The following is a 26842-nucleotide window of genomic DNA, read 5'->3' as shown; positions in this document are numbered from 1 at the left end:
GTGAGATTTCTTTTTTTGTGTTTTTGAGATTTATACATATATTTATGTGTCCATATATATGTATATATACATATTCAAAGCATCAGTTTTTAGTTCTATTTACTGTTTCTATGGGTTTTTTGTTTCTAATTTATTTCTCCTGTAATTTTTAATATCTCCTCTTTTGTGCACATTTCAGCTTATTTATTTGTTGGCTTTTCAATTTTAAAAAATACATATTAAGTGTATTATTTTTTCTTTTTCTATTTAGTTAATATATATTTGTAGAATGAGATCTTCCCCTTCCCGTTAGGATTGCTTTAGCTATATCACTGAAATTTTGTTATGTTATTTCATTATATTTTCTTTATAATTATAATTAATTACAATTAATAAAATAATTATAAAAAATAATATTTCTTATAATTTCTTTAATAATTATTGTTTTTATGATTTGTTCTTTGATCCATGCATTATTTAGGATTTCAACGTTAGGTTTCCTTTTGAGTCTGTCTTCTGTAAATGTTTTCCCACTTGGCTTATCTGCTTATTTATCATCTTCCTAGTCCAAAGACCTTTAGTACTTGCAGTCTCTCCTCCCTCCAACTCTCATTTATTTTCCTTATCATTCTTCAGTTCCTTCTCCTCCAATTGTGATTTCTTCCGGGGCTGGATCTCAAAGCAGATTAGTCTCTTTCCACCTGGGGCAAATCACAGTTCACCAGCCTATGTCTATGCCCTTAGTTTTAGGTGGGCAGAACTGACCCCATTCAGATGCAATCTCTTTCAGGCTTAGTGGAGTACTACACAGAGTTTCCTCCCACATTCAAAGCTTCTTATAATGGGATGCTGTCCCTCTCCTGTTCCTTAGGTCTGTGGCCCAGCACTAGCTGTAGTGCTACAGGGTTGGTTTCCGCAGTTTGTGTCTCCTAGACTCTGGGACCATGGGCTTGCGAGTTTGAGCTGTTTTTCAAGGTCAGTCACACGTCCTACCCCTCCTGCAGAGATCTTTCCTAGTACTGTTGCTGGACTGTTGAGGACCCAGCATGCTTCTGCCTCTGGAGCAACGCTGTGGTTCTGGTCTTCTGCCCTTTCCAGAACAAATTTTTGCATCCTAGAGCCGTTATCCTCAAGGCTCTGGAAAGAGGGAGTCCCAGAACTTCTTGATGCCAGGACCTTTCCTCTGGGATTACTTTCAGGATGACCTTTGTATGCCCACAGTTCGCAAGATCTCTTGCTAAAATGTGAGCTCCTTAAATTCTGGGGCTGGTTACCTTTTTTTCCTTTTCTTTGTACCTGGTACATAGCTAGGGCTTAATAAACGTTTGCTGACTGTTTGAGTTGAATGTGTAGAAAACACTTTATCTTTCTGCATTCCTTAACATACTATATAAATATGAGTTGCCATTCTGAGTACCAAAAGAGGGTCTCTTCCTTGAAGTCTGCAGGATGGGGTGGGGTGAGGCAAAGAGGGCACTGGGGCACAGTGGACATGTGTGAGTGAAGGGCGAGGTTTCCTAGTTAACACTTATTTTTCTTGTAAATTGGGCAACTTCATTTCCCTTTTTGAACTTGTTTTCTCATCTTTTCAGTGAATTCATTCAGCAGCATAAATGGTAAGTGTTTAACAATTAGCTCTGGGGAAAAATGTACTCACAACGCACTTTTTAAGTTTAATCTGCATTATTAACACATTTTATTAATTTATATTAAATTTAATTAAAATTATTTTTTCGAGTCTGGACAGTCAACAAGCTAAATCAGGCTCTGATACGCAGCTTCTGCCGATCTCCAAAGTATAAAGGGTTCATAGTATACTGCTGAAGAGTAGGTTGTAAAAGGCTTCCCCACAGCAGGCTCCGCATGCCTGGACTCTAAAGAACTGGTGAGTTTGGGGGAGGAAGTGGGAAGCCTGAGGCAGCCTCCAGCGTCCCTTCGGGGTGCGCCCGGAACTACATTTCCCAGCAGGCGCTTCGCGCCAGGCGTGCAGCAACGCGCCAGGACCGCGCTATCGTGGTGACGTATTCGTTCTAATTCCTCCTCTGCGAGAATAGCTTCTAGTTGTAGCCCTCAGGAGTTTTAGCCAGGTAGAAGAGGGGAGAGTGGAATGGGGCAAATAAAATCTCCTTTGTAATTCCGTATGGTTACTGTCCTTCTTTCGCCGCTCTCTCCTCCTCCGGCCTCTTCCTGACTCGCCGCCCCCCACAGCCCGACGTCGCTCCGCTGGGCCCGGACCGGAGGCGCAGCGCTGCGCATGCCCACTGGCCGCGAAGCGGGTGGACCGGCTCCGAGGGAAGCCGGGAGATCGGAGCGCGGGAGCGCAGGAGGGTGAGGGGAGCGGCGGGTGGCGCGCCGGCGAGCAGAGCCGAGCGGAGCCGAGCGGAGCCGAGCCAGCGTCGTGCGGGGGGTTTGCCCGCTGGTGTTCCAGTGCCCGGGCGAGGCGGCGCTGCGCTCTCCCCCACCATGGCTGCGTTGCGCTACGCGGGTCTGGACGACACTGACAGTGAGGACGAGCTGCCCCCGGGCTGGGAGGAGAGGACCACCAAGGACGGCTGGGTGTACTTCGCCAAGTAAGGGGCTGGCGGGGCCGGGCTGCCGCCCCCGCCCGACCTCAGCCCTCCGGTCCTCGCGCCGCACCGTCCGCCTGCCCCTGCAGACCCACCCTCCCCGTCTGTCCCGGCCCCGCTCCGCCTCTCCCCCTCCCCGGACGCCGGTGCCCCTGGGCCCACGCGTGCCGCGGGAGCCCCTGCCCCCCGCGCACTGACGCTCTCTCCCCCTCCCACCTTTACACAGCCCTGCGCGCGGGAGCCCAGGAGCCCCTCGTGCCCATGCCTGCGCGGCTGCTCTTACGTTGGCTCAGATGTGCCCAGACACCTGTGCGCAGGCACCGGTGCACTTACCTTCACTCAGATGTACACTTGTGCACAGGTACCCATGCACTTACATTCACTCAGATGTGCGCATACCTGTGCGCAGGCACCCGTGCACTTACATTCACTCCAGTGTACACACACTTGTGCCCAGGCACCGGTGCACTTACATGCACTCAGATGTGCGCATACCTGTGCGCAGGCACCCATGCACTTACATTCACTCAGATGTACACTTGTGCACAGGTACCCATGCACTTACATTCACTCAGATGTGCGCATACCTGTGCGCAGGCACCCGTGCACTTACATTCACTCAGATGTACACACACTTGTGCCCAGGCACCTGTGCACTTACATTCACTCCAGTGTACACACACCTGTGCGCAGGCACCCGTGCACTTACATTCACTCAGATGTACACACACTTGTGCCCAGGCACCTGTGCACTTACATTCACTCCAGTGTACACACATCTGTACGCAGGCACCTGTGCACTTACTTTCACTCAGATGTACACTTGTGCACAGGCACCCATGCACTTACATTCACTCAGATGTACACACACCTGTGCCCAGACACCCGTGCACTTACATTCACTCAGATGTACACTTGTGACCAGGCACCTGTGCACTTACATTCACTCACATGTACACTTGTGCACAGACACCCATACACTTAACATTCACTCAGATGTGCACACACCTGTGCCCAGACACCCGTGCACTTACATTCACTCAGATATACACACACTTGTGACCAGGCACCCGTGCACTTACAGTCACTCAGATGTGCACACACCTGTGTGTGCACTTGCGCGCACTTGTGGACCTACCTCTGCAGCTGCTCTTACAGGCACACACATACTTAAGGCATAGCACAAAGTCCTCTCCAAGTCTGTGATTTGGTAATACAGCTTACACCGTCTCTGTCACTGATACATTCTCATTCAGGGCTCACCTACAGAAACTTCCTCCCTTCCCCTGTAAATACAGACTTAGACACAACTCTATGTGATGTGCATTCTCACAGCTGTCATATTCCTTCACCCTGAAATTAATTCACGTTTCTATCCCACTTTGATAAATTGTCTAATTTGAGCCTCCCAACAATTCTGCGGAGCTGAGACTGCAAGCATTTATTATTCTCATTTTAGTGATGAGGAAACTGAGGTATAGAGTAGTTAAGTGACTTGTCCGGGGTCACTCAGCTAGTAAGTGTCTGAGGCCATACTTGAACTCGGGCCCACTGCTCTATGCACTTTGTGTAAAACTCTTGGAAGAGATACAAAGATCATTTAGAAGTGGCCTTAAAGGAGTGTATGAGGCCAGCCAAAGTGTCACACACATTGTCATACTGTCACATAACACCATAGAATCATACAACCATTAGGAGAGAAGGATCTAATCCAACCCCCTTTTTTAGCACAGAGAGAGGAAATGACTTCCCCAAGGTCACATGGTTAGAAAATGGCAGAGCTAAGACTCTTAAGTCAATCTTTCTGACTTCTTGCCTAGTCCTTTTTCTTTTCCACACTGATGCTTTCACACAACCATAGCATCCCATAAATGCTTACTGCCCCACTTCCTTGAACCTATCTTGTCTTCCATCCCCAGTTTGGTGTAGGAGGAAGGGGACCTTCTTACCAGTATGAAAAGAGATTTTCCCCTTCTAAGGGCAACTTTCTTTTCCAAGTGTTGTAGCCTGTTCCAATCTTAGAAAGAATTTCTTCTCTTTATGTGATGACTGAAGGGTTGTTTTTCCGGAATCCATGAGGAAACAGGCTGCCCTTTGTGCTGCTTGGCTTTGGATGTACTGACTAGATGTCTAGGGGACATCTCCCCATCTTTACCGGTTTCTCAGAGGGTGCCTTCCAGTAGTGGTTAGGGAGAATTCTTTGTATAATTATTTTCCTTATTCACAACGATATTTTCACTCTATGGTTTGGAATTCTTAGTATGAACCTAAATACTAAATTGGTGCTATTTTTCATGCTATTATTTTACCTTGGAAGAACATTGTGGATTCTGTTCCCTTAGTCCTTAGAGTTTCACTTGTCACCCTTTTGTGATTAAAAAATTTTTGCGGGGGAGGCATTTGGGTTAAGCCACACAGCTAGTAAGTGAATGAGGTTGGATTTGAAGTCAGTTTTTTCCTGACTTCAGGGCTAGTACTCTATCCTCTGTATCACCTAGCTGTTCCTTTACCCTCTTATTTTAATGTAAAATCATAAGGCTAAGAATGCAAGCTGAAATTTAACTGAAATAGGAAACTCCCCGATGATGAAACTTTGTCTACCCATGCAGGTAAGCAAAAGTGAGGCAACTTGCTCACATCATGAAGTCAGTGTCATTGGTGAGATTTGAATGTGGTTCTCTTCTGGTCTCTCTATGCTGTCTTTCAACCTAAAAAAGTCATGAGATCATAAAATGAGTTTTGCAGAGGTCATCTGGTCTGACCTTGTCATTTTACAGGTAAGAAAAAGGGCACAGAGATTGTGAATTGTCCAAGGTTACACAGGTAGTGATTTAAATCCATTAAATCCATTGTACCCATCGTGTTACCACCATTTGTTTCCTTAAAGTAATAAAAAGGACTTATATTTTAAAAATCAGCTAGTAATTCTCTAAATTTCTACTGGTTAGTTTGAGAGAACAGTACTAGTCAAAGACTTTTATAAAGGAATAAGAAACCCAGATAACACTTTGTAGCCACATAGTGGTTACATTCATTCTATCAAATAGAATAGCTGTTTTCTGTCTTTAGAACATATTATTTTGAGAACCCCAGCTTTTGCTGTAAAAAGAACAAAAGAGTAATTGAAGTAAAGATTTTTTTGTGAAACCATGTTGACAGAAAAGAGATGATTAGAATGTATTTATACAAACATAGCTTTTCCCCAAACATTTTTATATCTGAAGTGAAACATTGTATCCTAAATAGAGAAAAGGTAAACAAAGCTCTACGGATTTTAAGTATCTATTGATCTTCAAAACCATTCAGTAAAAATACCCCCAAAACATTTTGTGTTTTTGAAGGCTTTCTTCTGCTGGGCTTAATGTATGAGTTTGTCATGTTCATTTATCAGTACAGCATCAGGCAGGAAGTTAGCAACTCTTAGAACATATATGACATTGAAGTTGCCATAATAAATAGTAATATAACTCACATTTATGTAGTATGTTACTATTTAGAAAGTGCTTCTCTCATCAGGGGTTTTTAACTTTTTTTTTGTATCATGAACTCCTTTGTCAATTGGGAGAAGCCTGTGGATACCTCAGAACAATGCTTTTAAATGCATAAGAAAATACATAGGATTACAACTTAAACCAATTATGTTAAAACACTATTATAAAAATATTTTTAAAAAAGCAACTTCACAGATTTCAGGTTAAAGAATCCCTAGATTTAATGTTACAGTTTCAGCTCTTTTTAATAACTGTAACCCTAGACAAGTCACTTAACTGCTTCTGAAACTTCAGATGAATTTCCTCATGTGAAAAATGAGTAGATTGGATGAGATGATCTTTAACATTATTTCCATTTCTGAATTGATGATACTGTGAAAAATTCTGTAAATTAAGTAATGCAAAAAATTATTATCTACATTTTACAGAAGAGGAAAAAAGATTGTCAGGTTACGTGACTTACCTTGGGTCACAATGCTAGTAAGCGGCCAAGTCAAGACTTGAACCCAGGGCTTCTGGTCCCTGTTCCTTAGCTTTTTTCTGAGTATACTAGCCTTCTGGCAGCAGGGAGGAAAGTGCATTGGCTTTCTTGTTGAAGGATCTGGGTTCAGATCTCTGATACTACCAGTGTTATTTCACTTGGTCACTTGGTCTCCCAGGGCCTCAGTTTTTCTACATGTAAAAGGAGATTGGACTAGATGGTTCCTTCCAGTTTCTAGATCTATGATCCTATGACCTGGATTAGAGGTTTAGCTTGGAGGCTTAGTACATGTGTGACTTTGTATAATAATTTAATATATTGGAATACATTTTGCCCATCTGTAAAATGGGAGTAATAGCACTTTTACTGACTATGTGACATAGTTATTGTGAGATTGAGATGATATAATTTATGCACATTGTTTTATCTCAGAAAATGATGCTGAAATCTTAACTATTTAGGTTTTTTAGATTTTTTTATAATTATAATTTTAATTTTTAACATTAAAAAATTAATTTTTTTCTATTTATAGATTAAAAAACATTTTGTAGATTATTCAGGATATATTTTCTGACCGAGGTCTACTTTTTCCTAATCTTAAAGTTTTTAGTTGTGTGAAAATTAATTTTGATAATAGCCTAGTAAAACCACAGGTAGATAAATCTGTTTCCAGAATAAATATAAGGTGGCTAAAGCTAACTACAAACAATTATATTTTAATTATCTGTTGTTTTTGGAGTATCTGTGCTGCTGCTCCTTCCCATTTGTTGGTTATATTACTATTCCCATTTTACAGTGGAAGAAAGCTATGTCTACTTAGCTGTGGTTTTAATAGTTTGATTTTATAGGGGTTCGTATTCAATTAGCAATTTAATTTTGACATGACAGCATGCATAGATAGAGAGCTTTGCTTGCCAGAAGAGAAAACAAATGAAATAACTATGGGTTGAGGGTAAACTAAATCAAATACATTAAGTAATTTTAGCTCATATTCATGTCAGATAAATTATTTCTCCTTTAAAGTAGAAAGCTGAATATTTTTGTATTTTGAAATAAAATAACTACGCAGAGGCAGAAAATTGTGAATATTTTTTCTTGTAGAATATTTGTTAGGAAATAGAGAGAATAGGGCAGTTTTCCTTGAGCCTCCCCCTCCTTTCCGAGTTTAATAACTTTTACGTCATAGTAACAGGCTACTACCTTCCATTTAAAATATGTGTGTGTGTGTGTGTGTGTGTGCGTGCGTATGTGTTTAAACTTCTTAATATCTTAGTACTCGTTAATGATGAATGGTTATGGTTGATTAATATTTATCAACTCCTTGTGAGACTCTGGTCTACTATTTTCATGGTGACCTTTGTATTTTCATTTCCTATGATAAAATGTTATATCTGGTGCTGTTATCAGTATATCAGCATGATTTAGCCATTTGCTCTATTAAGAGTCACTGCTATGAGATTGCTTGCCATCTTGAGGACTGGGGAGGGGAAGGAGGGAGGGAGAAAAAAAATTTGGAACTCAAAATCTTATAACAGTGAATGTTGAAAGCTGTCTTTACATGTAACTGGAAAAAAATAAAATACAATTAAGTGGAAAAAAAAGACAAGATTTTCAGAAAAAAAGTCATTGTTTAGTGAAATTACCTGCGAACTACTAAGCTTCTTAGGAGAGTGTGTGTTACATTGAAATGTCAGCATTATACATCATCTTAAATTATGCCAACTTAACACTAGGGAAAACTTAAAGGAACTTTTCATATCTATAGACAATTTGTGATGATTTAGTGAAAATTTTATTAAAAACAAATGACATGAATACTTCATTGGATCTGTGATTTGGTTCAGGTTGGAACTCATTTATACCTTCTCATGTTTTTCTTCTCCATGCCTCATAGATCCTCCATGGAGGATTAACCTAATGTGGTAGAGCTCTTCCTGTAGTGCTTTTTACATTTCATGGGTGCCATTGTAGCATTTAAACTTTTTGTTTCTTATTCCTTACTCTTATTCTGTGACCAGCTCACCTTTCTTTTAGCTCACGCATATCAGTGGTATATTTTATGCTACTTCTTGCCTATTAGCTCTTTAGAGCTCTTTAGAAAAATGCTGCATTCCACTTGTAACTGACAACACACTTGGGTCATTTAGACTTCAGTTCTTTGGAGAATGGGATGTTCCAGAAGTCACAACCATATAGCATTAATGGGAGAACATTTATGTTAAAATGATGCATTTTGGGACTAAGAATTAGCTTTAGATCATTGAAAGCACTATGCCATTTTCTCCAATCTGTTTTCTTCCTCTTTAGTTTTGGGCTCAACTCATTATCCATTTGCAATACCTGTTTGCATAATATGCACTGATGCACTAACTTAGCGGTCATAGACTGGATGGAAAATAGGAACTTTTTATTCATTTAGTTTTCCTGAATGAATTATTAGGCTGAACTCTTGTGTAATCTTTGGCAAAGTACTGTAGTGTTCTGAGTCTTGGGTCCATGTAAGGAAGGTTTCTTAATCTGAGATCCATGGACTGCAAGGGACATATTTCAGTCTCTGAACTTGGATGGGAAAAAAATCACATGTTTAATTTTACTAACCAAGAACTGGACTTTATAATTTCCTTCAGTTATGAATTAAACAAACAGACATTCTGAGAAGGGGTCCACAAGTTTTCATGACACAAAAAAGGTTAAGACCACCTGAACTAGAGGATCTCACTATCTGTAGAGAATCCCTCTTTTATATAATTCCTGTATAGGACAGCCTTCATGACAATGGTAAACACCTTTGACCTTCATATATCTATTATTTGCTTTGCTTGATGATAACAAAGAGTCATTAATTATCTCTGGTTGCATTTATTAAAGAATCTTCTGTGATGAACATATGCAGGAGAGGTTCCTTGTTAGAGGAGATCCTTTAAGGTTGTTTTTTATTCTATTGATTTAAATACTTTTTTTTGTTGTAGCATTTTATATCTTTTGTATTTTTCAGTCAATTGTGTGAATGCAAAAATGTTTTCTGTTATAGAAAATTGCTTGTGTAAACCTGCCAATTTCCTTCTTATATTTTCATCACAGATAGCCTTAAATACCGTTGTCATTCTTAGAAAAAATTTTTGTAATGATGAGAAAGTGGGCATAATGTTGTCTTGATTGCCTTATTTTGGGTAAAAATATTATCTGTGACATTTTTTACTTTTTTGGTGGGGGCTATTTCCCTCTTTCCTTAGTTATCTTGTAAAATGATCCCTCAGTGTTTTAAAGATTGTGCCACCTCCCAAATAGATTTCTTTGCTGTCTAGTCTTTCTTCCCAGTCTCATTTCCATAAGTGCCTTGTGTAGCACATTAGGGACTGGATGTTGTTAGGTTCCAGTTGTGGGGTGTTCTCTTGTCAATGTTGATAGAAATGGTTTATTACAGAAATGCTAACAAACCGAGCCTATTTTCTGTGCTGGTTGTCTTCTTGTTTTATCTTTGAGTGATCTTGGGATGATGAAATTCCTTTCTGGCCTCATTCTAAGCTTTCTGTAGATCTTTTTTCCCCACTAATTTTTGCTATTTATGGTTCATGTTTTTTGTACTCTTTCACCAACATCTCTAACGTTTTATAAATGAAGATTACATTCTAAACCCAGTCTGTCCTTGGCTTGCATCTCTTTCTTCTTGCCAAGGAGATAAACTGTTTGCTGGCTAGGGACGTTTCTTTCTTCTAACCTCCTTTTTGTTGTGATTATTCTTCATCTGTGAAAATTTTGCAAGAAATGGTGATAATAAAAAGTTATTGGCTTTCCATTGTTTTCTTCAGTAATCCATTTCTTTTTTGGGGGGGAGGGCTATGGCTTACCGTACTAGATCAGGATGAAGCTGTTGAAGTTATGCATGTTATCTTGTATTTATCATCTCTTCTAATTTGATATTGATTTTTACTTTTGCCCCAATTACTCAGTGGTCTGACTGTATACCAATTGTTCATTCGTATGACTTCTAAATCATTAAGTAGCTGTTTTCTCTCCATTAACATATGGTCAGCTTCATTTTTTTGTGATGCTGCTTGGTATTCATAAAGTGTGAGGTTCTAAGTGTACAGCTTCACCCTTGATATCCATGGATGTTCTTGCTGTTCACATGTTTTAATGTTCTTTCTCATCATTTAGTTCACCTTGTGGTAGTGTTCTATTCAAATGGAGTAAATTGGAGGTTTAATAGATACAAAGTTCAAATAAGCCTATCAGAATCAGAGAATCATTGACCTTGGAGATTACTTAAAGGAACTCTTATTTTACAGATGAGGAAATTGAGGCACAGAGAGGTTGGGTGTCTTATTCTTTTCTGGGACATAGCCCTTGAAAAAGTTGTCTAGACTTGCTGCTTCCACTTCTTCTCTTCTCACTGACTTATCAACTCTTTGGAACCTGACTTCTGACTTCATTATTGTACTGAAATGTTTTCTCTACAGCCTTCATTAAGCTCTTTTTAAAAGAATAAATTTTTATTATTATATTTTTGCATTGCCTAAATTTTACCATATCTGCCTCCTGTTCTCAGAGCATGAAGGACAACCACCACCCAGAGAACTATCCCCTATAACATAGAATTCTTTTAAAAGAAAGAAAATAAAGTAGAGAAAAAAATAAGCAAAATTTATCAATACCGCCAAAAAAATCCCCATTCTCATAATACATGCAGTGTTTAACACTTGTGGACCTACTCCTCCCCAATACCCCCTGCAAAGAAGTTGGGAGAAGTGTCATATCTCTTCTTTGGTGCCAGGATGGTTCTTTACAACATTCGTATCTTTCTATAACCCCTTTAGCACTGACTATTTTTATCCTTTGTCATCTTTTTTCAATTTGTCAACCTCAGGGTTGTTTTGATATATATTTCTCTTCTTAGTGCTTTGGAGCATTCTTTCAAATAGTTGTTAATAACTTGAAATTCTTTTGACAACTTTGTTCATATCCTTTGATCATTTGTCTATTGGTGAATGGCATTTGGTCTTATGTATTTCTGTTGGTTGTCTATATGTTTTAAATGTCAAAGCTTTATCTGAGATTTTTGATATATTTTTATCCAGTAGTCTGCTTCCCTTCTTATCACAAATGTATTAATTTTATTTGTGCAAAAGCTTTCCAATTTCATGCAACCAGAATGATCACTTTTAAATTTCAAGTGTCTCTAATCCTTATATAGTTGAAAATTCATATTCTACTTTAGTTGTAAAAGGTATATATGACCTGCTTTTCTTCTAAGGGTTTTAAGATATGATTTTTAATATTAAGGCCGCCTATTTCATTTTAGATTTATTGTGGAGTATGGTATAAGATACTGGACTAAGTTTAATTTCTGCCAGACTACTTAGCAGTTTTCCCGGCAGTTCTTATCAAATAGGTAGTTTTTTCTTGAATAATTTATGATTTTGACTTTGTTGATCACTAGGTTATTGACTTCATCAAATATCTCTTAATTGCCAAATCTGATGATCTTTTTTCAGTCCTAATGCCTCTCACCCTGTTGCATTTGTTGTCTGCCCTCTTCTGGATGCTTTCTTCACTCTGGGTTTTTGTGATGTTACTCTCTTCTGGTTTGCCTCTTAGTCTTTTGCTGGCTCATAATCCACATCCCTCTTACTTAAATGGGGATTCCTTAAGATTCTGTGCTAGACCTTCTTATCTCTCTATATTTATTGTCTTGGTCCCTTTATCAGACGTCATTGATTTATAAACTATCTCAGTGCAGGTAACTCCCAGATGTCTATATCCAACTCCAGTCTTTTCACTTAGCTTTAGTCTTATCACCAATTTCCTACTGGATGTTTTTAACTGGATGTCCTAGAGATATTGCAAACTTAACATGTTACAACTGAATTCATTAACTTTCCTCCTAAAACTTCCCCTCTTCCACACTTCCCTATTTCTGCTGTAAGCACCACCATACTTCAGCCTTGTCCTGAACTGCTTCTCTTCCTCACCCCACATATTTAGTAATTTGCCAAATCTTTCTATTTCTACCTTTAAAATATCTCTTACAGCTTATCTCTTCTTTCCTCTCATACCACTACCACTCTAGTTCAAGTTCGAAACTCCTCCTGGCTAGATTATTGCAGCAATCTCCTAATTTGTTTTTCTTGCCTCATGTCTTTTTCCACTCCAGTCCATTCATTTTACATCATGGTGCAAATTAAGTTTTCTTAAGTTCAGATCTGCCTGACCATGCAATTCTCCTACTTAACTAACTCTAGTAGCTTCTTTTTGTTTCTAGAATAAAATATAAATTCTTTTTAGCTTTTAAAGCCTAACAAATTTAGCTCCATTCTAACTTTCCAGGCTTATTGGACTTTATAGCCCATCCACAGTCAGTCATCCAACTAGACTGCCTTCTCTCTGTTTTTTATGTAGGACACTCCATACTCCATTTCCATGCCTTTGTACAGATATCCTCTATGCCTACAGTGAACTCCTTCCTTACCTCTGCCTCAGAGAGCCCCTCTTTTCCTCTAGGATACACCATCATCTTTTATGATTCCCCCAACTACTAGTTTTTAGTAATATCCCTAACTATATAGTATTTAACTACTTTGTAATTGTGCTTATTAATGTCAGCTAGGTGGGAAAGCAGATAGAGTGCTTGGCCTAGAGTCAGGAAGACTCATTTTTCTGAGTTAAATTCTGGCCTCAGACACATATTAGATGTGTGACCCTGGACAAGTCATTTAACTCTGTTTACCATGTTTTCTCATCTGTAAAATGAACCGGAGAAGAAAATGACAAACCATTACAGTATCTTTGCCTAGAAAACCCCAAATTGGGGTCATAATGAGTCAGACACAATTGAAATGATTGCATAACAACAAAATTGTATTTATTAGCTTCATATTTATGCTGTATGTGTTTTTATATGTACTTGTCTCCCTCATTAGAATATAATCTCATTGGAGTAGATATTTCATTCTTTGTATTTGTATCCCCAATGACTGGCACATGGTAGGTATTTAATAAATATCTGTTAATTGATTGACTATCTGAAGTAACTTAAGTAGTCAATTGAAAACCTAAGAGGTGATTCTAGCTTCTCAGACCCCAAACCCACTGTTCTTCCCAGTGTATGAGTTTGAAAAAATATCTCCCTAGTTTCTGATCCCTTTCTCCTTACTCATATTTTTCTCCCAAATAGTTAATCAATAGTACTTTTCCCCCAACCTAATCTATTGATTCTCATTCTGCTTCAATCTGTCTTCCCTTGAGACCAGAACCCACCCTTTCATTATCTGCTCGTAGTAAAGTGATATTTTTGTTTACTGTTTCTAGTTCCATAATGAAATAGGTACGACAGTATGGAGGCTGCTCTATATTAATACATACTAAGTAATATTTGCAGCTGACTAATAAAAAAAAATGTGTGTGGAAATTGACTCTTGGGCCATATTTTTAAAATGATATTTTAGGATTCTGTATCTTAGAGTAGGTATTAAAACTGGAGTCCAGATTCAAAATTCCTCTAGAGAAATAGTTTCAGAATGGTTTTTATTGCTTCTAAGAACTTACCCTTATTTTTAATTGTGTTATGGGTATTTTGACAGTCATACTGAAGAGAAGACACAATGGGAACATCCTAAAACTGGAAAAAGAAAACGAGTAGCAGGAGGTTAGTATTATTTGTTAGATTATTCATTGCATAGCTAAATCTACTAACATCATTTACACAATAACCCGTCATAGGCAGAGTGTTGTCTAGGCAATTGTTGCTATAACTATGAGTAGTTTTAGAAGAACAGAAGAATTCATTGAGTAAACGTTCTAAAAATTGTAACTATCAAATTCAATTTGTCAAGCATTTGATTACATTCAGAGCAATATGATAGCTACTGAGGATACATAGACAAAATGAAAATCAGTTTTCTTTCAAGGACCTTATTCTATTGCAGGTGATTTCTGGAATTATAGGGGAAAAGCAAATATGTTTTAGCTACTATAGGCAACTTTTAGTTGTTTTTCAGAATTTATTTGTTCATCAAGACTATATTAAAATAATATGAATAGCATATATTTTTATCCTTTAGCATTACATTTGCTAATGACATTTAGAATATTAATCTTTCAGCTTTTTTTTACTTACAAGCAAGAATTGAATGTTTTTTATATGCCTAGCACTGTGCTATGACCTGGGCAGGGAGATATGATAAAAGCACAAGATAGATCCCCTACTCTAAGGGAGGCTAATTAGGCAGATGAGACACATAGAAAAAGAGAACAATATGACAGATGTTATGAACCAGGGTATGAAAACTGGCTGTTGAGTAGTTATGAAAATAAATGCTATGAGTTTGTGGGACAGAAAGATCGTCTGGGTCCAGATCCCAGCTGTGCTACTTGCTATCGGTGTGATCTTGACCAGATCCCTTGGTTTCCTTTTCTGTAAAATCAGGAGGTTGAACTAGATGACCTCTCAGATTCTTTCTAGCTCTAAATCCTCAATCACCTTCTGGGAGATTATCATGGTTAGAGAAGACCTCATGGAGGAAGTGAGATCTGAGCTGCACCTTGGAGGTTGGATTGAAGGTAGATAGTTGGAGAGGAAGTAGAACACTCTGGGATTGTGGAACAAAAGAAATGGAATCTGTAGTTGGCATTAGCAAGGCATATCTTATTTATAAGCATGAGATAATTAGAGAACAAGGACTCAATAAAATGCTATGCTATATGGCATAGAAAACGTAATAGTTTTGCTAAATGAATGCTGGATGATGAAGTTATCAGGGAAAGCTTTGTGGGGATAGGTAGGATCAGGCTACTCAAAAGGGAGAGGGAAAGTGGCATTTATTATGGAGAGAGACTCAGCAAATGCATGGAGGTGAGAATGAGCATTGGCCTTTTACTTTTTTATTGATATATGGAATGATATATTTTTTCTTCTTATAAGCAGACTGACAGTCTTTTCTGTGTTTCAGACCTGCCCTATGGATGGGAGCAAGAAACGGATGAGAATGGACAAGTGTTTTTTGTTGAGTAAGTGTTTAAAGATATAGAATGTAGTTATCTCAGTGCTTTGAAAAGGTGCTTTTCCTTGAAGGCTATTATTTTTAACTGGTGAAAAGATGAAGCAATTATAAAACATCTTTTTTTCCGGGGGGGGGAGGGAAGTTTCTTAGGTTTTGCTATTGTGATATGAGCGTAGAACCAAAACTACATAAGACTTAAATTTTTCCAAGCTATTTATTATGTTCTCAAAAGAATGCAGCCAACTAAGTGTCCAAACAACTAATTGATCTTAAAATATTATTATGAACTTAACAAATATCAAATAAAATGAATGGTCATATGCATAAAACAAATTAATCTTCAAAAAGACCTTCAACATACAAATTTCAATAAACTGTGTTATTCTTTCTATGTCTTTCATTACTTTTGTCTACTTGTTAATCCTTCTATTTGGGTTTTTATTGGACTTTTATCAGTTCATGATATGGCTCGTCTTTCTTCATTTCCTGCTGTTTTATGGAAGTTTTCCTGTGACCTTATATTTCTCATATTGCAGACTCTTAATTGCAACAGAGTAATTGTGTTATTCCAATTTAGCCAGTCATTACTCAGTTATTGGGTCATACATGAATTTCTCTGCTTAGACAGATCTCTATATATTATCAGGAACTGACCTACTGAAGACTATTTTTCTTGTGGATTGATTTCCATTGATAGTGGTTAGAATGATTTCTGAAACATCAGGGAGAACTAAAGGGAAAAAATATTAAATGCAGGTTTTATTGTTATTTTTAACAAATAGCAATTTAGATAGTTTTTTTTTTTAGTAGAACAGCTATATTTTAAATTGATGACAATACATGGTGAGTGGTTCTCTCCAAATACTTATATGTATAAGGAATGAATCTTTTGATTTTATTTAGAGGTTATCACATAACATAGACCCTTCCATTTATTTGTGGGGGTTTTTAAGAATTGATAATGAAATCTAATCTTTTACTGTTTCATGAAAGGTTAAGTTTGACTTTTAAGAGATTTTTTAAATTCTTCCTATTTTGGAAAAAGTCTCACAAATGCATTTATGACATATTGAAATGATTTACAAATTTGTATTAGGATGGATCATCATTTATAAATAATTTTTTAGATTATTAGCTCATTTTTAAATGATCATTTGGAGGTTTATATACCATACTTAATTTTAGTCAAAACAACTTGAAAATTAATTTTTTATATTGTAATAGGATATATAATTTATATATAATGTTATAGTGATATATAAAAATATCTTCTTCACAACTACCCTCTGAGGCAGATAGTGTAAGCATCTAGTCCTTCCTTTACACTGCTACCAAATACTTGATAAAACATGAACTATATAAACCCATATTCAAGGCCTTCCACAGTCTTGTTTCATTCTTTTCTAGTCTAATTAAATCTTTCGCTTGATCTAGCCAAGCTGGGCTACTGACTAGGCTCCAATTTTGCCTTCTTTCTTCCACTTTTGTGTATTTATGCATACCATTTATGATTAGAACAGGCTGCCAGTGCTTTGTATGTAGTAGACACTTAATAAGTGACTGTGTAATTGAACCAAAATATTTTTTTTTCTTTAAGGCCCTGCTCAGGGAGCTTTTCCTTCATGCAGTTTCAAGTATAAGTCACAGGAATATTTTTTTAAAAATCACTGTTAATTTTACGTCTTGTGCTGCTCTACTGGATACCTGGCACATTACTGAGCACATAGTAGGTGCTTAGCAAATATGTACTGAATTGAACGTAGGCTATGTAGAAAGTCAGAAACATTTTAGTACTATAGATTTTATAGTTATAACAGCATAGAATTTCAAAAAACAACCATTCTAAATGATGATCTTTGGGTTTTAAAGCAGAGGAATCAAACACATGGCCCACAATACTCCTGATTGCAGCCTGAACCAGATTAAAATGTAATTGAAAAATATTTAACAAAGTTAACAAAAATACATATTAAAACACAGATAATGTTAATATGTGGCTTTCTGAGTCAGTATGGGTCTGGGGGATCTTTATGTATGGTTTAGTGGATCCTATTTCTATTTGATTTTGACACCACTGTTCTGAAGAATCTGATTTTGGAGAGATTGTTGCGTATCAAAGCATATTTTCTAAGAAATTTTAAAGTAAAGGATCAAGCAACTATTTTTCCTAGGTAAGAGTATAATTTTTCTAGAGTCCAGAAGAGGAACTAAAAGACCTTTGTGTCTTAAAGTTGAAAGAAATTAATAACACTTCTGATATAAAAAAATAAGGGTTTCCCTGAAGAGTAAGAATAGCTTTTGTTTATATAAATGCTTTTGTTCACTGCTGTTGGTTAGCATGATTTTTCTCCCCTTTCTTTGCAGCCACATAAATAAAAGAACCACATACTTGGATCCACGACTGGCATTTACTGTTGATGACAATCCAAAGAAGCCACCAACCAGACAGAAATATGACGGCAATACTACTGCAATGGAGATACTTCAGGGTCGTGATTTCACTGGAAAAGTGGTTATAGTCACAGGAGCTAACTCAGGAATAGGTAGGCCAGTATTTAAATTGGTTGTGAATGCTATAATGAGAACCACTTTCAAAAATTCTAATCATATTAAGTTTGGTATAGCAACTTTCTTTTTTTAGGAAATTTTATTTTTGTCTGTTGCACTTGAATCTTATGTATAATTGCAATGATGACCTTTCTTTCCAAAGCCCCTAGTGGTTGTGTGCATCATCATGGAGACTGGCATCATATAAGACCTGACTCTGAAGCTAAGTATTCAGCAAAGATGTTGGCTAATTTATGGTTTCGGTGTAATAGGTAACAAATTCAAAATACAAGTTTTCACCATCGATACATTTGGTCTGTGCAGTATACAGAGTAACTAGATAGTTAGCTGAGTAGTTTAGGCAAAAATAAAAGTAATTGTACTGCTAACCTGATTATAATGTGTAATGTTGGGAAAAAAAATAACTCTTTCTTACTAAGGATATTACGTTTCGATTTAAATTGATTGCTTTAGTCTTGATATCTTTCTTTTCACTTATGACTTCTCTTTTCCCTGGAGAGATGGAGTAACTTGGGCATTTTATGATGTAAGCATTTGGTGCTTCTTTTTCCCACTTAGTGGTTACTGAGGGAGTGGCCCCATGGGTACTCTAACCTTGACTCTGCTACGCCTTGCAGGGCCCTAGACCAGGAATGGGGAACCTGTAACTTTGAGGCCACATTTGGCCCTCTAGTCCTCAAGTGCAGCCCTTTGACTGAATCCAAACTTCACCCAACAATTTGAAGTTTGGATTGAGTCAAGGGCTGCACTTGTGGACCTAGAGGGCCACATGTGGCCTTGAGGCTGCAGTTTCCCCACCTCTGACCTAGACTATTAAGCACAATCCATGCTCTTTCCTCTACCTGACACCCACTTTCCTTTACTTATAAATTTTCTTTCTATGTGGAAAAATCTCCTGTCAGATAGTTCTTTAGACCTTTCCCCCTTTTTAATCGATTTGTACAGTGATATTCTCTATCTCTCCCACCCCAGCCACTTTTTGTATTGTCCCATCTGCTCCATTTCAGGGTACAGTTTCTGCTTCTGTGTCAGCCTCCCAGAAAACACACAGTTCTCTCTAATTAGCATACATAGTTTATCAAGTATATTTGATATAACTTACATTAAATACTCCCTGAGTGGTAGATTCCCTTGGTCTTATTCTGGCTCTAGCATCAAGATTGATTTAAAAGACCACTTTTTTCTTTGGGAATAGGAATTTCCTTTTTTTGTAAAATTTAGGGAATCCTTTTTTTCTTTATCCACCAAATTCACTTTCTTATTTAATTTTGGTTATTACCTCTATTTTGGTAGTATTATTGGAAAGAAACTTGTTATTGAAAGTCCGGAGATAACCATTTTAGAAATCCTAGCCATGCTACCTAATATTTGTATAACTTTAAGTATGTCACTTCACTCCACGAGCCTCAATATCTTCATATGTACATACATCTATAAAATAGAGGTTTGACCTAAATAAATAATCTTTTAAGGATCCTTCAGTTCCAAAATCCTATGATTTATTCTCTTTGGACTTTTAATTGTATATCCAAAATCACCAGAGAAACTTTTGTTGTGACATATTAGTTTTTATATCAAGTGCTTTCTTGTATTTTTGGATGGTTATAAAAATCACAGTTTTAGGACAGAGCCAAGATGGTAGTCAAGGACCTGCTAGAGCTCTCCCACCAGACCCCTCAAAAAACCTGTAAAAAATGACTCTAAACAAGTTCTACAGCATCAGAAGCCATAAAATGACAGACTGAAGCCAATTTCCAGCCCAAGACAATCTGGAAAGTCAACAGGAAGAGTCTGTCGCACCAGGCTGGGAGTGGAGCACAGTTCATCATGGGCTGTGCCAGCTCAGATGGAACTGGAGTAGGCCTTAGGGAATCGAATTGAAGTGCTGCCAGTGGCTGCAATTTCCAGACTTCTCAACCCATAAACGCCAGACAGTTTCGAAGATCAGTGGGAAGGGTCTGTCACCTGACTGGGAAGGGAACATGGTCCTGTTTTAGCCCCAGGGCGGGGGCAGCCATTGTTGAAGCAGAGACTGCTTCTGGGGCCCCTCCCTTAACAAAGAGCTGAAAAGTCAAGTAATAGACTGGGAAAATGACCAAAGGGGGAGAAGGAAACATATTATATATTACTTTCTTGGGGAAGAGGTATTTTCTTACATCATTGGTGACAAGGAAGATCAAAACATACAACCAGAACAAGACAACAAAACCAAAGCTCCTGCATCCAAAGCCTCCACAAAAAATATGAATTGGTTTCAGGCTAGGAAAGAGCTCAAAAAGGATTTTGAAAATCAAGTAAGAGAAGTAGAGGGAAAATTGGGAAGAGAAATGAGAGCAATGCAAGAAAATCATGAAGAAATGAGTCAATAGCTTGCTGAAGGAAACCCCAAAAATGCTGAAGAAAATAACAGCTTTAAAGTTAGACTAACCTAAATGGCAAAAGGGGTCCAAAAAGCCAATGAAGAGAAGAATGCCTCTAAAAAGCAGAACAGGCAAAATGAAAAAGAGGTCCAAAAGCTCACTGAAGAAAATAATTCCTTAAAAATTAGAATGGAGCAAATGGAAGCTAATGACTCTGAGAAAGCAAGAAATTATAAAACAAAACCATAAGAATGGACAAATAGAAGACAATGTGAAGTGTCTCATTGGAAAAACAACTGACCTGCCAAATGGATCCAGGAAAGATAATTTAAAACTTATTGGACTACCTGAAAGCCGTGATAAAAAAAAGACCTTAGACATCATCTTTCAAGAAATCATCAAGGAAAACTCTCCTGATATTCTAGAACCAGAGGGTAAAATAAAAATGGAAAGAATTTACCAATTACCTCCTGAAAGAGATCCCCAAAGGAAAACTCCTAGGAATATTGTAGCCAAATTCCAGAGTTCCCAGGTCAAGGAGAAAATATTACAAGCAGCCAGAAAGAAACAATTTAAGTATTGTGGAAACACAATTAGGATAACACAAGTTTTAGCAGCTTCTACCACTAAGGGATCAGAGTACTAAGAATATGATAATCTGGAGGTCAAAGGAGATAGAGTTAAAACCAAAAATCATCTACCTAGCAAAGTGAGTATAATATTTGAGGTGAAAAAGTTGAACTTCAATGAAATAGAGGACTTCCAAGCATACTTGTTGAAAAGACTGGAGCTGAATAGAAAATTTGACTTTTCAAATACAAGAATCAAGAGAAGCATGAAAAGGTTAAAAAAAAAAAAAGGAAAGGGAAACCATAAGGGACTTATTAAAGATGAACTGTTTATATTTCTACATGGAAAAATGATATTTGTAACTTATGAGACCTTTCTCAGTATTCGGATATTTGGAGGGAATATACATATACACATATACATACATATACACATGTATGTGTATGTACATACACATATATGTATGTATATGTGTATGTGTATATATACACAGAGAGACAGAGAGAGACAAAGGGCACAGGGTGAACTGAATGTGAATATGAATGGATATGAAATTTTCTAATAAAAAAATTAAGTGTTGAGAAGAATGTACTGGGAGAAAGAAAAAGGGAAAGGTAGAATATAGTAAATCATCTCACAAATAAAGAGGCAAGAAAAAGCTTTTACAATGGAGGGGAAGAAGGGGAAGGTGAGAGGGAATAAGTGAGCCTTCCTTTCATTGGATTTGGCTTCAAGAGGGAATAACATATACACTCATTTGGGTACGGATATTTATATTACCCTACAGGAAAGCAGGGGGAAGGGGATAAGAGAGGGGGGATAATAGAAGTGACAGCCGATTGAGGGAAGGGGTAACTGGAAGCAAACACTTTGGTAGGGGGACAGGTCAGAGGAGAGAATATAGAGCATGGTATAGGATAGAGGGAAATATAGTCTTTCACAACATGACTGTTATGGAAGTGTTTTGCATGACTACACATGTATAACCCATATCAAATTGCTTGCCTTCTCAATGAGGGTGGGTGGGAAGGGGAGAAGGGAGAGAATGTGGAACTCAGAGCTTTAAAAATGAATGTTAAAAATTGTTTTTACATGCAGCTAGGAAATAAGATAAATAGGCAATGGCATATAGAAACCTATCTTGTCCTGTATGTGGGGGGGAGTGATAGAAGGGAGGGCAAATTGGAGGAAAGGGTAATCAAAATACATGCTGTCCTGGGGTATGGCAAAGGGGGAGTTGGGGAGAAAATTTGAAATTCAAAATTTTGTGGAAGTGAATGTTGAAAACTGAAAATGAGTAAAATAAATTAAAGCATTATAGTCACAATAGCTCTGTGATATGTAATATGTCTCCTAAAATTAAAGTTGGGAATTATGCCAAAAAAATCACAGTTTTAAAGTTTCTATAAAGTAGGGCTTGCTTTAATAATCATCTCCTTTGAGAATGAGCTACCTTCAAATGAATTTATGGACTGAAAGGATGAAATTAAGTTGTGGGGTCAGAGGCGGTGGAAAAGTCTCTACCTAGAGTCAGGGTTCAGGCATAAGTCTGAGTTTTTATTTTTACTTCTATTGCTGTCAGACATTTGGAGGGGAAGGGGGTAGTGTGATAAGCAGTTACTCTAAGTGTAAAAACTTCCTGGGTGTAATTGATGGTTTTTTTATTTTTTTTTAATTTTTTACCTTGCCTGATGACTGGGGGAAAGGGGTGCTTTTGGTTTTTTCTTTTGTGGACTTAGCTGTAATTACTCTGTGTGATTCCTTTACTTTAGGGTTGAAGGGATTTGTAGAAATTAATAATCCACTATCTTCTTTCTCAGTCCTTTCCTCTTGATCTTTCTAATGTTTTTGTTACTGTTGGCTCCTCTTTCCTCCTGGATAATCTCTCCTTTCTGGTTTTTTCTGCTAGATGTATAAATGCTCTTTTTCAGGTTCCTCCTGAGTATCATGTCCCTACCATGGGTGTGCCTCAATGTTCTCTTCAGGGTCCACTTCTCTTTCTGTACTTTTACCCTTGGCAACCTCATTACCTCCTATGGGTTTAATGATCATACCTGTGTTGATTAGTTGATTGATTTTGATGGTCACATTTGTAGCTAGGACAAAATATGTAGGGAGGAGAGGGCAGTGATGTATATTGGCCAACCAGCTGTACCCTCAACCACAACTAGTTGGCTTGTAAGCTCACTTCCAGCTCTAGGATTATGCTGTTCCATGGACAATAAGCCTGAAAAATCTAGTAGCCATTAAAAGCTTTACTCCTAAATCACTTTCATAATTTAGTCATGATGAAAATCCCTTTTACCTTTTGAACTTTCAGACTGTGGGCTAAGAAAAATAGTTGGGAGTTAAATACAGAAATCTGACTTTGATTTTGGCCCTGAGGACTTATAAAAAAAAAATCACACTCTTTCATATTAATATAAACAAGTCAGCTTAATACATACCACTAAGCACAGTCATTGCATAGTCTAATACATTTTACTGCTGTTGACTTCTTGTGTTTTTAATAACAGGCCTTTTGATATTAGAAATAATGTTATGAAAAAAAGTCATCCTCATATCCAATCTTCATGAAGAAAAGTGAGGGAAAAAATAGTGCCTTTCTGAGTTTTACAGTAAATTTGTGGATTTGCATGTAGAGTATCTCCAAGGACATTTTGATGAAATTGGTAGTCATGGATTTAGGGAAGCAGTGACCATCTTCAAAGCTTAATTTTCAAGTCACTAAGATTCCATGATAGAATTTCTGTTTAAACATAGCTTGTTACTATATTCTTTTTTATGCTTTCATAATTCTTAGGGACTGAACCTGGGGTCAGGAAGACCTCATGTACTTAGGAATTTCATTGTCATCAGAAAAATCACTTAGCTTTTGTGATAGTCACTTTCCTCTTCTGTCAAATGGGCATAATGAAGTCTGTATTTTGTTTCAAGATGAGTAGGTGTGTAAAGGTCAAATGAAATTATATATGTCAGGTACTTTGGAAACTTTAAAGAGTCATATAAATGCCAGTTATTTAATATCTCCTAAGTCCTAGATGTGGGTTAATAGGAGCAAGTCCTATACTGGGACTTCCTCATACTGACAAAATGATATACTTTGAATATTAATAACTTATGATTCTGGGAGTTGATGGGATTCACTTCTACTTAAGCTAGTGGGAATGGGAATATGTTCTTTTAAAAATCCTACTCAGAAAATGAAGTAAATTGGGGTGGGGGAGGGATCTTTACCCTTAAAATAGTGATTTTTCCAAATTTTTGGAATTTATGACTTCTGTTTTTGTGCTATTACCCCTTTCTTCCCCATCTCCTGCCCTAAATTAACAACACAAATTTTAATTCTGAAGCAAACAATAAACCTGACACACACACACACACACACACACACAAAATATGCATATATACACATGCACATGCTTACACACACACAGAGACACACGGTATATGTTTGTTGAAATAAATTTTTGTTGATGCCTTTTGTTTTTATATCACTTAAACCTCTAAAAATTTACCTCTCTTCTCCTCCTCACAGAGAGCCATTCCTTTATAAAGAATATAAAAGTTAAAAGAAAAGTTCATTTATCCTAAACAATGCATTGGAAAAACCTGACGTTAAATGTAGTTTCTCACACTCATAATACACTCTCTCTGCAAAGAGGGTCAGGTAGACCCTTGCTTTTCTTTTGTTGGGGCCAAGCTTGGACATCACAGCCTTCAGTTTTGATTATCCTTTTCTCTTTCATGGTTTTCACTCTTTGGGTATGTTGTTTTCCTTTACCTTCTGTGCTTCACTTTGATTTAACTTCTTTGAGTCTCCACATGCCTCCTTCTCTGTATTCAACATGTTCTTTCTTTCAGCTCAGTAAAACTTCATTGCATTTGCATACCACAACTGGTTTATTAGTCTTTTCTCAATCAGTGAGGATAGTATCTACTTTATTTCTAGTTCTTTACTACTATAAAAAGTTCAACTATAGATATTTTGGTATGTATGAGGCATTTTTTTTTATCATTGACCTCTTTGGGTCATATAGCTAGCAATGTGTTCTCCAGACCAAAGGGTATGAACATTTTAATTACTTTCTTAGCATAATTCCAAGTTGCTTTCCAAAAGGGTTGCACCAATTCACTACTCTAAAACAGTACTGAAAATTCAAATAAATTAATTTAGATTTTAAAAGTGTTATTTTTTGGAGGATTCTGTGACTGAAAAAACACTGAGATGTCATTGAACAACTTGAGAATAACTGCCTTAGAGGCAAAGTAAATACTGTGCATCTTTAAAGAAAAAAATTATTTTAAGAAATTGAAATTTATAGTTGTTTTATAATGAATGTTTTATTTGATTCACATGTACAGATCATTTGGGGAACCAAGATATCTGAAATTGGAAACGTCATTTATGAATCTTATTGAAATCATAAAATTCAAGCTCTTGTTGCTATATAAAATGGGAGATTTAGAGGAGAAAAAAAATTATTATATAGAAAATACAGACTTTTGAACTGTTTTTTGCAATCTCTTTCCAAGTCATATTAATAGTTAAAAAATACTTTGTATGATAGCATGCAAATACTTAGAAACACAAGTGAATCTACGAACTGAGTTACGTTACATGTGATATAATATATAATACATTCTCTCCATCAGAATTCCTCCACGACTTTTGACTCTGTAGAGTTCTCATCTATATCTTTCCATAAACCATCCATAGAGGATCCACTGAATATATTAGAAGTTTTATTCTAGTTCTTTTAATTCTTAACATGAAAATTAATAAATACTGTTTTTTGAAGATGGCAGTAAACACTATTGTTTCTATAACAAATGGGTTTATACTGTCATGTATTTTAAAATGATCACATTATCTTTTTTCAATCAAGCATTTATTAAACTCTTATTATCAAAGTAATATTAATAATATGGCTTGTCAGCACTTAAAACAATCTAATTAGCCCTGAGCTACTTTATGACTTAATGTAAGCCATGAACACTAGTTATTTGTTAGAACTGTGATTACATTGAATAAAATTATTATTGTATTTAACACTCCCTTTTACCCCTTAACCTTAGAAGTATTTGGAATTTTAGTGACAGTGAAAAAAACTTTACACATAATCATTTCTTAATATTTTTATTGTTATTTCTCCACTAGAGGGCTCTGTTGCCTTTTGAAATAATTAAACAAAAGAGCAGAAAGCTTAATATAGTTCTTTTGTGTGTGTGTGTGTGTGTGTGTGTGTGTGTGTGTGTGTGTGTGTGTAGTACATTTTACTAAGGCCATTTTAGGCTTTAAGTTTATGGAGGAAACTAAGAAATAACTGTGAAAATTTGATTAGTGCATTTTTAAATTTGTATCTTTAGTATTAAGTAGCAAAGATAGGAAGATTCATTTATTTAAAAAGATACATAATATTCAGCTTTCACAAAATTCTGCCACATTGTGCAAGGACATATGTTTTTATAGAGTTATTAGTTTTGAATATCCTGCTCTGCCAATAGTGTGATTTTTAGGAAGTGAAAGTTAAAATGTTTATAAATATGAATGGTTCTATATAGAATTTATATTGAAATACCTTGATGGTATTAAGAATTGATTTTTAAAATTACCTGGTTGCATGCGATTTATTGTAAATAAAATCTACATTAATGTTATTTGCTTATAGTAGAAGTTGATGTGTTCTTGGGAGGGAGGGTGGGGGTGACCTGGTATAGTTTTTGTTAAAACTGGGTACTCTTTATTTAAGAATGCTACATGAATCATTTGTTGTAACAGAAAGAAAAGCACAGTGTGATATCACTGTAATAGGGAACTCCAAAG

The 26842-nt window shown here is 36.8% G+C and overlaps 1 protein-coding gene across 1 annotated transcript in view; it reads left to right on the top strand.

Moving 5' to 3' along the window:
- Window positions 1-1335: 1335 nt before the first annotated feature.
- The window catches only part of WWOX (WW domain containing oxidoreductase), a 1243673-nt gene continuing 1218166 nt past the window's right edge, over window positions 1336-26842 (top strand). The window contains exons 1-4 of the mRNA XM_072636411.1: window positions 1336-2549; window positions 14099-14163; window positions 15467-15524; window positions 17882-18060. Coding sequence (XP_072492512.1) covers window positions 2443-2549; window positions 14099-14163; window positions 15467-15524; window positions 17882-18060 — 409 coding nt within the window. The 5' untranslated portion in view covers window positions 1336-2442. The remainder of the gene's footprint in view (window positions 2550-14098; window positions 14164-15466; window positions 15525-17881; window positions 18061-26842) is intronic.

Source organism: Notamacropus eugenii, chromosome 1 (assembly GCF_028372415.1).
Source record: "Notamacropus eugenii isolate mMacEug1 chromosome 1, mMacEug1.pri_v2, whole genome shotgun sequence".
Classification (NCBI taxonomy): domain Eukaryota; kingdom Metazoa; phylum Chordata; class Mammalia; order Diprotodontia; family Macropodidae; genus Notamacropus; species Notamacropus eugenii.
This window is presented reverse-complemented; position numbering and strand designations above follow the sequence as displayed.